Source organism: Anastrepha obliqua, chromosome 4 (genome assembly GCF_027943255.1).
Source record: "Anastrepha obliqua isolate idAnaObli1 chromosome 4, idAnaObli1_1.0, whole genome shotgun sequence".
Taxonomy (NCBI): Eukaryota; Metazoa; Arthropoda; class Insecta; order Diptera; family Tephritidae; genus Anastrepha; species Anastrepha obliqua.
In genome coordinates this window covers 27,648,053-27,661,492 of record NC_072895.1, presented here as the reverse complement: position 1 = coordinate 27,661,492, position 13,440 = coordinate 27,648,053, and the positions used below count along the sequence as shown (strand labels likewise).

The 13,440-nt window shown below is 41.4% G+C and overlaps 1 protein-coding gene across 2 annotated transcripts in view; it reads left to right on the top strand.

Moving 5' to 3' along the window:
• Nucleotides 1–13,440, top strand: part of LOC129243692 (kinesin-like protein KIF13A) — a 114,528-nt gene that overhangs the window by 74,377 nt on the left and 26,711 nt on the right. Inside the window, exons 10-16 of one of the 2 annotated variants that reach the window (XM_054880897.1) lie at nucleotides 1,050–1,196; nucleotides 1,369–1,410; nucleotides 1,717–3,379; nucleotides 3,464–3,609; nucleotides 4,148–4,174; nucleotides 9,406–9,505; nucleotides 10,763–10,858. In XM_054880897.1, coding sequence (XP_054736872.1) covers nucleotides 1,050–1,196; nucleotides 1,369–1,410; nucleotides 1,717–3,379; nucleotides 3,464–3,609; nucleotides 4,148–4,174; nucleotides 9,406–9,505; nucleotides 10,763–10,858 — 2,221 coding nt within the window. The remainder of the gene's footprint in view (nucleotides 1–1,049; nucleotides 1,197–1,368; nucleotides 1,411–1,716; nucleotides 3,380–3,463; nucleotides 3,610–4,147; nucleotides 4,175–9,405; nucleotides 9,506–10,762; nucleotides 10,859–13,440) is intronic. The other variant, XM_054880898.1, reaches the window with a different exon arrangement.

Below are 13,440 nucleotides of genomic sequence, written 5' to 3'. Positions count from 1 at the left end.
TCTCCGATCCACACGTGGGCAGAAGGATTTCGCGACCTTACAAGTTTGTGTACTCGCCCAGCGCTCGCTGAGTTTACGCAAAGCCCATCGTTTCAGGAGTAGATCGGTTGTCAAGGGGATCCCGATCCAGTACTTTCGCGGGGAAACTACCTCATAGGTCCCTTGTCTGTCCAGCTCTTCCGCTTCGCAGTTTTCCGCGATGTTGCCATGACCAAGTACCCAGATTAGCCTTATGACAAATAATTGGGATGCAGTCGAAAATGAAACCAGGCATTCCCTGACCAGTTTCGAGCGCACCATAATTGAGCCCAGGGTCCTAAATGCCGCTTGGCTACACACTGTAGTAATCCGGTAATCTGAATTTGAGTCTGATGTGAGCTCTTCGCAGAATACTCCGCCGCCAACCCTTCCGTCCAACTTCGAGCCATCCGTGAAGAGGTTCACCAAGCCCTTTCCCCAAGTGTTGCACTGAGTCCACTACTCCCTTGATGGAATGTGGGTGGAAAAAGTTCCGCTTAGATTAAACGAGAGTATACACTGACCCCTCGGCAGGCAATGGCAAACCTCCGAGTGTATTTCTGGCATGAAAAAGCTCCTCATAAAAACCATTTGCCGTTCGGAGTCGGCTTGAAACTGTAGGTCCCTCCATTTGTGCAACAACATCAAGACATACGCCACAAATAGGAGTAGGAGCTCGGCCAAACGCCCAAAAAGGGTGTACGCGCCAATTATATATGTATATATACACTGATCCGTTGTCAGCTGGATGAACTCAAAGCTTCTAAGGATCCTTGATTGTCCGTAAGTGAGGTCAAGTTTGAAATCCGAATCTCTCAGCCTGTCTGGCGTGTGGATTGTACCAATCCTGCGCTTCAAAAGAGCAACAAAATGCTTCCACAAAGAAAAATTAGATTCCCGTGTCGCACAGCGGCGTCACAACGGGCCTGTAAGGTCTAAATGAGTTGGGCGTACAGACCGATTACCACTATAACCTAAGCTAACCTACACACATTTTTTTAAACTCAAACTTTTCTTTTTTCTTTGCATAGCGCGGCGCCTTTGTTAGTGAGCCGGCCATCTTGGTTAAACGCACTAATTCCGGCAGTCAAATTTGGACCATGGAGAAATTGGAAAACAAGTTGATTGATATGCGCGAAATGTATCAGGAACACAAGGAGCGCATTCTAAATGGTTTGGTAAGTTTTTCCATGCAACTCATTTCATTCTCTCCATGCGCATAGCTTTTAATTTGTAAACTTGCTAACTTTGCTCATCAATTTAAACATTTCTACATTTCTGCATTTCTACATTTTTACTAACACCCATTACAATTCGCTCAAATCTTTTGGCGATTGGCAAACATAAAAGCCTGTCGTTGAAACGTACTCAGACGATGAAGATAGTGACGAGGTAATTGTCCACTTACTACTCCTTTCACATGCCTCCCAAATACTATTGCGCCTTTACATACATTCCCTGCATTTCTTCGCACCGAAGGGTGACTTTATAAACGCATTTATGCAAAACATCAGGACTGTTTCATTTCTAAACCCCCTGAGCTGAAAGTGTCCAAATTTGCGTAACTTTGTTGGAAGTTAGCATTCCGCCGAGATCAGCTCTTAAAGTTTAGAAAGAAGAGATGCTGATGCTTGGCATTCATGAGTTTAAGAAGTCAGCCCAACTCTACATTGTCACTAATTTTTCGTTAATTTCCAGGAAAGTGAGAATTCCAAATCGTTGGATCCGTTCTATGAGTCGCAGGAGAATCACAATTTGATCGGTGTCGCCAATATTTTCCTTGAAGTACTCTTCCATGATGTGAAATTGGACTATCACACGCCCATCATTAGTCAACAAGGTGAAGTTGCTGGCCGACTTCAAGTCGAAATTCAACGCATTGCCGGTCAAATGCCACAAGATCGCATGTGCGAATCGATTTCCGAGTCATCGACCGATTCGCGTGACGAATACGATGATCCCGTCGATCCAATGTCCAATCAAATAACTTGCCGTGTCTCCATAAAAAGCGCCACCGGCTTGCCACTCTCCCTCTCCAATTTCGTTTTCTGCCAATACACTTTTTGGGGCAATCAAGAGACTGTGGTGCCTGTCATCAATGCCGAAGCGCCGTCGCACGATCAAAATATGGTTTTTAAATTCGAACATAGTAAAGATTTCACTGTGACCATCAATGAGGAGTTTCTTGAGCACTGCATCGAAGGTGCTTTATCGATTGAGGTTTGGGGTCACCGCAGCGCCGGTTTCTCCAAAACCAAGGGCTGGGAAGTCGAGCAACAGCAGGCTAAAGCGCGCTCGCTAGTCGACCGTTGGGCGGAGTTGTCGCGTAAAATCGAACTCTGGGTGGAAATACACGAGCTGAATGACAACGGTGAATATTCGCCTGTGGAAGTGACAAATCGCACGGAGGTACTCACTGGTGGTATCTATCAGCTAAGGCAAGGACAACAGCGGCGCGTTAATGTGCGCGTCAAACCTGTACAAAATTCGGGCACATTGCCCATTATTTGTCAGTCCATTGTAAATATTGCAATTGGCAGTATTTGTGTACGTTCACGGCTACAACGCCCACTAGACTCGTACCAGGAGGAAGATCTCACAGTGCTGCGCGAAAAATGGAGTGAAGCGCTTGGCCGACGGCGGCAGTATCTGGATCAGCAGATACAAAAGCTGATTAAGAAGGAGGATAAGAGCGAAGAGGAGCGTGAACGTGAGTTGAGTTTGGTGCATCAATGGGTGTCGCTGACCGAGGAGCGGAATGCCGTGTTGGTGCCCGCGCCAGGCTCTGGCATACCAGGTGCGCCAGCCTCTTGGGACCCGCCAGCCGGCATGGAGCCTCATGTGCCCGTGTTGTTCCTCAATCTAAATGCCGATGATATGTCAGCACAGAATACCAATGACGAATTCTCGGTTGCTGGGCTAAACTCGATACTCTCCAAAGAACATGGTCATAAATTCTATACTCTACAAATACTGCAACATCTGGAGAAGGATGTGTGCTCGATTGCCAGTTGGGATTCGTCGATGCACGACAGTCAGGCATTGAATCGTGTTACCGAGGCTAATGAGCGGGTCTACTTAATATTGCGCACAACTGTGCGTCTCTCACATCCGGCGCCCATGGATCTGGTGCTGCGCAAACGCATTAGCATAAACATAAAGAAGGGCCAAAGTATTACAGATCGGCTGAAAAAGTTCCGTTTGGTGCGTGGTGAGAATGCCATTTTGCAAACGGGTGTCACCTATGAAGTGGTCTCAAACATACCAAAAGCATCGGAGGAGTTGGAGGATCGCGAGTCGTTGGCACAGCTGGCCGCAAGCGGCGATGACTGCTCCGCAAGCGATGGCGAAACGTACATCGGTGAGTGTCTAGAAAAAATGCATAAATAAAAATATGTAACTAATTAAATTCCTTATTGCTTGCTTTGTCTCTTGCGCTTCGTAGAAAAATACACACGCGGCGTGTCTGCTGTGGAGAGCATATTGACGCTCGATCGCTTGCGTCAAAGTGTGGCGGTCAAGGAGTTGGAAACTGCGCACGGCCAACCGCTGTCGATGCGCAAGACTGTCAGTGTGCCCAATTTCTCACAGGTACTGTATGCCGTCAGATATGCCCTTACTTTTTTCACATTAGCAGCTACGCATCAAGTCACCACAAGACACATCGTAGTTAGTTGTGTTCAATGACGCTTTATTATTTTTGGCAAATACTCGTTCACAATTTAGCTGCTTCTATATAACAAATTATTTAACTCAATGAAATTGCTGATTTGAATTCGTATCTATTAACTATACCGAGCTCTAAAACGAAATTCTTCTTTTTCTCACTTTTTTGCGCTTTCACCTAAAAACCAAAACTTAACTAATCTAAACAAATTGATATAATAAATATGTGTTTTTAACCTCACCAAATGTCGAACAAAATTCAAATTCTACCACCTCACCTATGTACTACAATTATTAACAAATATATTTTCCACCAACAAAATTTAAACAAACCAAAAAACTTGAAACAAACCACATTAATGATAAAAATGAAAACGAAAATTCTGAAAATTATGAAATAACCGCCGATTGCACATAAACACATTCGATATACGTACGTAAATTTGTAATTGTCTGTAAATAGGCGGTTAAAGAGACAACAACTGGAAGTGTAAGTATGCAAAAGTGAAATTACAAAATCAGAATAATCTTTACAAAACAAAACAAAAGAAAACAAAAAACCAAAGTAAATCATCAAAAGTGGATTTGAGAGGAGTCTAATGTTGCATTTGCTGGTATCTGAAGTCGAAACGCCACGAATGTATCATAAATTACGTGATTTTTCAGACGCAAGAGCCGAGCAGATTTATGACAAACGCGAGCTGACGAGGCGTAATTTAGCTTAAAACTGCAATTAGTGGTGCCGTACCGTAGCCACAACCGTAAACATAGCAATCAGCTGTTCTGATCAAACATATGGGCAGCACTGTAAACGATTATAGGTGCCGCACCATAACGCCGTAATCATAACCGTAGCCGCATGTATCTATTGGTTTTTTGGTCCTACCCCGTAACCGTAAGCAGCTGTGAAATATTTTGCATTTGTTTTCATATTAGCGGGAAAAATTTGAATATTAGAAATGAGGCAGACAAAATTTATTGACTAAGTGTTGATCGTTAAGATCTACACGGACGGATCTAAAATGGACACAATTGTATGATCTGGGTTATATTGCGAAGAGCCTTTTTTCAGTGAATCCTTTAACCCTCTATCCAGTAAGACCGTCTACAGACGGTCATTATAAAACCCTCTCCTGGGTTTTATATGTAATTTTCTTTTTCGTGTGAGCCGGCATGGCTGCCTTGAAACTACTATGACGGAACCATTCCAAATCATTTATAGTGTTCATTTGTTTCATTTTGATGTTTGTCGTCAGTTTAGTAATGGCCGTCGTTGAAATCAGTCGAAAAAATTACAGTTGAAAAATTTCTTTTCGTTTGTGAAAAAAAAGTGACCAAACATTGCAGAAATTTCTTCAAAAATTCAAAACAGGCATGTTTTTCTGTATATTTCTCAATGCCACTATTAGTTATAGTGAAACTGAAAAAAGAAAAGTGATTTTTGTGAAGTTTTTATTGACCGTCTACAGACGGTTATTCCGCATTACGGCTAATTTTTCATAAACACATGTGACACTTTTTGTGCACTTTTTGGTACAGTAAAAGTGAATAAAAATTTTCGTTTCTAGCGTACCAAAATTAACGTTATATGAATTTTACATGATTTTTTGACGATTATTTATGTCTCTGCTGGATAGAGTGCTAAACTACCTGATCACTGTAGTGTTTTTCAAGCGGAAATATGCGCTATTAATGAAGCCTTAAAATGGTTAGAGTTAAACAGAATATCATCAACAGATATCTACATTCTATCAGACAGCCAAGCTGCCCTACGGGCCCTTCATGTATTCCAAATAACATCGAGGAGTGTCTTACATTGTCGCCAATCTCTTAATGAGATGGCCAAACAATATCTTATCTTCTTATGTTGGGTTCCAGGCCACAGAGATATACCAGGGAACTGTAGGGCTGATCAACTTGTAAGTGAAGGTACCTGTATGCCAAACATAAGTAATTTTATGGAGGTACCTCTCGCAACTTGTAAGCTTCTTATTAAGGACACACTAATCAGTTATGTAAATCAAAGATGGATTAGTGACAATACCTGTGAAATTGCTAGGCAAACATGGCCAAGGCTAAATCTACGTTTGTCCAAGATTATTATAAAATTGAGTAAACTTCAAATTAGGACCTTAGTAGGGGCGCTCACAGGACATTGTGTCATAGGAAATCATGCAAGGCGATTAGGCGTTCACACGCATGATTTCTGTCGTAGCTGCAGGAATGAGTAGGAGTTGGAAACAATTCAACACCTTTTTTGCACATACCCGGCTCTAGCCATACGCAGGAACCGATATTTAAGAGCCTACTTCTTAATGAATATAGATAATCTATACACTTAAAGTTTCAATAACCTTTTACGCTTTGTCAAAAGCTCAGGATGGTTCAATATGGAATGGGAAATGTAGCCCAGCCCCTGCGGTGCACAACGGACCCATTTCGGGGTCTAAGTGGCATCGCTGTCTCTATGTGCGATGCGGCTGCCAAACCTAACCTAACCTAAAGTGGAGAATTATCCGTGTTTTAAGACAAAATGCAATGTTGTCGCTAATTTTGGGGAATAAGGTTGGGGAATAAGTTCGTAGCGTTTTACCAAAGGCTTTTATTTAAACAAAAAAACATCAATTATAACAATAAATTAATCAATTATATATTCGCTGTTGCTGCTTACAACCTCTTCCCACCTCGCGACCAATTTGTTGATGGCGTTTCGTCAAAAATCGTTTGTTCTGAAGTCAAAAAAGTTGTTGAGTCAGTTTTTAAACGTGCGGACCTCTTTGTTATCGAGGGTAACGCCCTTCATATGGTTTGACAGGGAGCGGAAAAGATGGTAATCGGTCGATGCAATGCCCAGAAAATACGGCGGATGTTGAAGCACCTCACATTCGAGCTCTTGGAGTGTGGCTTTGACGACTTGTGCAACATGGGGCCTGGCGTTGTCGTGAATGAGTATGGTTTGACCATGTCGATCAGGTATTTTCAGTCGAATAGCCGAATAGCCTCGTTCACGCGGTGTAGCTGGGCAATGTAGAGCTCCTTGTTGACCGTGGCATTCTTTTCGAGCATTTACCAGTGTACCACACCCTCCCAGTCCCACCAAACCCATATCATGATCTTCTTTGAATGAAAATCCGGCTTGACTCTCGACTTTGGCGTATCTGCCGATGCCACCCACTCCTTTCTTTGCTTCCTATTGATGTGATTGAGACACCATTTCTTATCTCCCGTGACGATTCGGTACGCTGTTTATAACCGCGTATTGCTCGATGGCGGGCGAGATGCTGAGAAGCATTTTGAAGGCGACTTTCATCGGGGTTTTCGTTGAGCTCGTGAGCACTCACGCTCCCAACTTTTCGGTAAATCCCATTGAATGAAGGTGATTGAGAATCGCTCTATGATTGCAGTTCATTTTTTCCACCGATGACGACTTGTTTGGCGGTCGTTGTCTTTCAAAAGTGGTTTGAGACGTTCCTCATCGAATTCAGAAGGTCTTTCGCCTTCCGGAACGTGTCATCGACATCAAAGTCCTCATTTTTGAACTGCTGCGGTAGCTTTTTGACCTCGATGAAAAGCAAAGAAGAGCAGGTGTTGAAAATGTTGATTTTTTCCTCGTGGGTACTCCATTTCTAAGCGTCAAGACTAATAAAAAATTAAATAACTCAAAAATACCATTAACAGAGTTTTGTAGAGCAAAAAGAGTTTTATCGAATGAATACTTACCCTTTGCCAAACAGCAAACAAATCGTTGTAAAATAAATAAAAAAATATAAAAACGCTATAAACTTATTCCCCAACCCAATAACTAAATATCAGCTGTTTCTGGTTATGGCGTGACTAATCGACGTGTTGCTGTAATGTTGCGGCTATGGTTATGGTTACGGCTATGGCGTTATGGTTACGGCAGCACTAAATGCAGTTTAATGTACAGAATATTTACTACAATTTCCATACAATGAAACCTTCATGTTGCATAAAGTTGAAGAATGTGCACACACACCTAAATATGCACACACACCTATTTGCATATGCACCTACTACACCTGGTACGGTTCAATTATTTTCTACATTTTTCATTCATTGTTTTCCACATGAATATTGCACTTTTTTACATCGCTACATGATCACTATTTTTTTCCGAAATGCCAATACAGGAAGTATTTTTACTATACTAGACTTTATTATAGATGAACTTTTGATATCTAAGAGGAGGTGGAGGCAACAAATGTGCTCTTCTCTGTCCATAAGTTGGCTGGTTTGTCGAAGTGGTGATTCACCAAGAATCCAATTAATGCTTCCGCACCCTTGTTTTGGAAAGGTTCCAGCGTTGCTGCCCCTCTCTGATGGTTGGCTGCCTCTCTTCTTCTTTAATAACGCCGAGCGGTATTTCTCGCGCTAAATTATACAGCCTCTACTGCAGTTCTTTGACCGAGAGATCTATACGGATTTTCCTCAATATGACTGGTATGGCATCGTCTGAAACTATGCGGTAAGCGCTCGCAACTCTAAGCGCGCTTCGTCTATGTGTGGTTTTTATTTCTTTCATACCCGATGTTTTTTTCGAATTCGCCCAGATCGGCGCTGCGTTTGTAATCACGGATGTCTTGATAATTGAACGCAGCAGTTGTTTCTCTTTCCGAGGTCCTCCTACATATATTTGGCATAAGTCTGGGAAGCGCACTGTGTACTGGCTGCGCTTTTTATCTACAACCATCAGCGCGATATCATCAGCGTACCCAACAAGTGTTGCTACAGCGGGAAGGGCCATTTTAAGAACACCGTCGTACGCTTTCTCTTTGCGTTCCATAGCGTTGGACCACATACCACACCACCAGTCACATTATATTGTCTAATGTCAGCCTCCGCGTTGTAGAACAGCAGCCTATTGTTGAAATAGTCGCCAATGAGTCGCTGTAAGTACGCCGGAACTTTACGTCAGCATCTGCACCGCCATTCTGCGCTATCGCACTGCCCACCTGGACAGTGGACCGAACTACGTCAACAATAACGAGCACAGTCAGCCGTCAAAATGGCACGCAGTGGCTGCTATCATCTTAGGATCCATCGTATCAAATGCTCTACTCAAGTCTGTACATAGGAAGAACATTCAACACTCCCACCTTGTAGTCTCACTGAGTTGGTTATATGACTGACTGAGGTTGTTTTTTTTATTTGAAAAAGTAAAATACAATAACTAAGTCATCCAATACACAATGAAATGAAATGTTGCAATTTTTATGTGCAAAAAAAATCAAATGCAGCTTTAATTTTATTTTATTCGCGCTTCCCTAAAATCACAGCAATGTTGTTGTAGTAATCGATTACAATTACTTGAGTCCTGTACTCTTATCAAAAATAAAGGTTAAAGCACTCAAATTAAAAAAATAAAATCAATCAGCTAATAAATGTCGCTCAGCCCACACAGCGTCAGTGTTCCACGTCAACGCCAAAGGTCACTTTCCAATCCACTTTTTATGTGCCACTTTTAAATGTGTGTGTTTTATATGTATGTATGTGTTTGTTTCATACTTTTTTCTATGTTTAACTTTGGTTACACAACTTTTTGGATTCCCTTCTACTTTACTTTTATTAATGTACATATAGAATCAAGTACTTTTTACTATGTATGTATGTATATATATCTATTAGTCACTAGAAAATAAATATATTATCAGAATTGGTGTGCATATTTTTAAACCATTTCTTTTTGTATTACCACCTTAGCTTATGCGTTTCGATGCCTCTATGGAATCGCTGCTAAATGTTGGACGCTCTGAATCATTCGCTGATCTCAACAATCAAACGCTAAACGGCAAATTTCCAGGTAAACTTGCAGCTAAACGACTTTGCACTATATATAAATGAAATACAGCAGAAACTCGATGCTTGCGACACAATTTTTTGTTTCGTTGCGTACGTAGTACTTAAGATCCTAGAAAATGTTTGCTTCAATACTTGCAACACAATTGTTTTGGTTTTCTCTTTTGCTCTTTTCATCAACCCATTTTTGGGCAAATTTAACAAAACAAGTATTACTTTAAGTTGGACCAAAGAGCAGATATACAATGCCTTCTTATTGTGAAAGCTCTTAGCCGTTAAAACTCTTGTGCGCTTAAAAGAAACCTCGGCTCCGGGGCATAAGATCAGTAAGCAGAGGCTTGTACAAAGGCTGCTGGAAATCATAAAGTAAAAATAATTTTTATTGGGAAATCGGCGAATTCGCGTTCATTAAAAAAAAAAGAAAATAAAAGTGTGTGGATGATCTTAGCTTTATTTCAAGAATGGTTCCACAGAACATTGGTTCCAGAGGCATGTTCATTATTTGTCAAAACAAAGAATCCTGTTTTAATCAAAGACCTCCGAAGAAATCTGAGTAGATCTTGTGATGCCAAGGAGCCAAGGGAATCGCTTCTATCCACACCAGTGCCCACGACCTCAGGCCTGATTCGAGCGAAGGCAGGGCAGACGCACACAAGCTGGGCAGAGTACACTGTCTGAAATGCCTACCTTTCCATATGCTTTGCCCACAGAAAGTGGCCTGTTATCAGTTCTGCGACAGTCGGTCGAACATGACAGGTAACATCAATTGTGTCCATCTGCAGCCTCTCTCAACCTGCCAAGCTCGCTTATGGGTTGAAGTAATCCGTTTGCTAACCGTGGCTTTGATGGCTACAGAAGGGAGTGGCAGAACGGGCTCCGGGGCAAAGAAGTTGGCCTCAAAGCCCATCCTAGCTAAAAGATTACAGAGATCTCGTTACCCGCGATACCCACGTGTCTCCGTGCTAATACTGGTTCCTAAAAAAAACGAAGTATTTAAGTAATAGAATAAAAACAAATAAACTTGGGTTGCTATCAGTAAAAAAAACCATTTTAATTTGTATGGCAAGAAAACCTTAGTACTTGCGACAACCTCGAAACTTGCATCGAGTCCTGCTTTCATTACGTGGAATAATCGAGTTTCTACTGTACTAAAATTTATAAAAAAAATTTAAAATATATTAAACAGTTATTAAAATTTTTTTATAATATATTAATGCATTTATTCTACTGCTTTCCATATCCATCCATCCAACGTCTACAGCACATCAAGCAATACGCGACTTTGGCACACGCAATCGGCATAGCTTTGGCGGCAAATCGAGCAACGATGACCCACCGTGCAAACCATTTGGCATTGGTAAGAATGGCTTCATGTGCGCTCAAGCACAAGCCTATTTTCTATTATTTAACCGTGAATTTTTTTTTTTTGCGAAATTTCTGAACTCGATTTGGTTTTCTTGGTTTATTTTACAACTTTTTGCAAACAGCGCAAGACCACCACTTAAACCACTTATTTGATTTACAAACTATTTAACATAAACTCTATAAAATATTCCACCTACGTATTTTCTAGGAATTTATCATGTTTCTTGTATTCACCTTTATTAAGTAAGGATTGTAGCTTAAAATTTTGCTTGTGCGCAAAATTTATTCTGCGTTTTACATAAATTGCTGGCAAATTTTTATTTTTATTTTCTCCTGTCATAATTAGGTGCCAATTGGTAAACTCATTAATATCAAACTGCTTTTTCACTCACACTGTAGAAAGCGTTAACTTTTAGATGTTCGAGGCTGTTTCAGCAGCGACATAGAACCATTCATACAATCCGTGTAACTGGCGTTAAAAGTATTTAGTTAAAATTTCTGCATTTCCTTACTCTTCTGTATGTGATTTATAATAAATTAGCGACAGTATAGATGATAGACAGTATGTGCCAATAGTTTCCGCTCTACCGTTTGTAAGTTATTATATATTTGTTGACATGTAGCAACTGTAAGCAACACAAAAAACAACAGCGCTGTGAGGCCTGGATGGCCTGAGGAGTATTTTAAGAATATTTTTAGTTACCCTCTAGTCTCTTAATGACATGTGAACCCTTTAAATATCTATACTCGAACTTTTCACCCTCGTTTGGGGCGTGCATTTTCTTGTGCCACGCTGATCTTTGTGGAAGATTCGCATGATTTTATGGCTTATCGACATGAGTAGGCAGAGATATGTCCTATAAGTGGCAAGAAAGTAATTTCGAGTTTGTTGTGTGAGGCCCGGAAGAGAATTGCAGCGGGTAACGGCTTGATGCGTCCTGATCAGCTGATGCAATGTGACGACAAATTCGGGCGGTTAAACACAATTGCGACGGGCCGGTTTTCAGCTGACATTTAATGTATGAATTTTGTAGTAAAGTCTTTTCGTTTGCTATATTTGTGAAGCAACTCGTTGAAGCTCATTGTTACAAACAAAAAAATCCCATTTATTTAGTTAGGTTAGGCTTAGGTTTGGCAGCCGCATCGCACATAGAGACAGCAATGCCACTTAAATCACGAAATGGATCCGTTGTGAGCCGCAGGGGCTGGGCTGGGCTACATTTTCTCTTCCAGATTGAACCAAATCATCCTGAGCTTTGGACAAAGCGTAAAAGGTTGTTGATACCAAAAGTGTATACATTACCCATATTCATTCAGACGTAGGAAGAACTTAAATATCGGTTCCTGCTTCTGGCTAGAGCCGGGCATGTGCAAAAAAGGTGTTGAATTGTTTCCAACTCCTCCTCATTCCTGCAGCTACGGCAGAAGTCATGCGTGTAAACACCTAATCTCCTTGCATGATTTCCTATGAGACAATGCCCTGTGAGGGCCCTCAGGTCCTAATTTGAAGTCTACTCAATTTTATAATAATCTTGGACAGACGTAGATTTAGCCTTGGCCACGTTTGCCTAGCAATTACACAGGTATTGACGTTAATCCATTTGATTTGCCGAACTGTTTAGTGCGTCTTTAATGAGAAGCTTACAAGTTGCGAGAGGTACCTGCATAAAATTACTTATGTTTGGCATTTACATAGGTACCTTCTCTTGCAAGTTGGTCAGCCGTACAGTTGCCTGCCATATCTCCGTGGCCCGGAACCCTACATAAGATAATCCGATATTGTTTGGCCATCTCATTAAGAGATTGGCGACGACGTAAGACACTCCTCGATGTTATTTGGAATGCATCCAGGGGCGGTAGGGCAGCTTGGCTGTCTAATAGAATGCAGATATCCGTTGATGATATTCTATTTATCTCGAACCATTTTAAGGCTTCAGGAATAGCGTGTATTTCCGCTTGAAAAACACTATAGTGATCCGGTAGTTTAAAGGATTCACTGATAGAAAGCTCTTCGCAATATAACCCTGATCCTACACCGGTGTTTATTTTAGATCCGTCCCTGTATATCTTAACGGGTTTGTTGAGTGATGGATCTTCTTCAAGCCATTCCAGTCTAGAAGGGATTTGCATTAAACAATTCCTTTCGAAGCAGAGAATGGGAGGGTGATAATCACAATCGCTGGATATATCCGTGTAGGGCTCTAAGATGGTTGAATGTCCATGTGTGACAGTCTTCCACTGTGAGCTCGCTTTGAGCCTTAAAGCGGCGCAGGCCGCTGAGTATTTGCAGAAGAGATCTAGGGGTGGCAGATGTAGCATGATGTCCAAAGCCATGGATGGCGTGGTTTTCATGGCGATACATATTGCTAATTCCGCTCATCTCTGCACCTTATTCAATAAATTAGAATCGGTTTTTTTCTGCATAGCACACCACCAGACAACATTTCCATGTAGAAGAATGGGTCTGACGACAGCAGTGTAAAGCCAATGAGCAACCTTAGGTTTAATTCCCCAGGTCTTACCTAAAGCTCTCTTACAGGCATAACAAGTTAGGTTCGCTTTCCTAACTCTTTC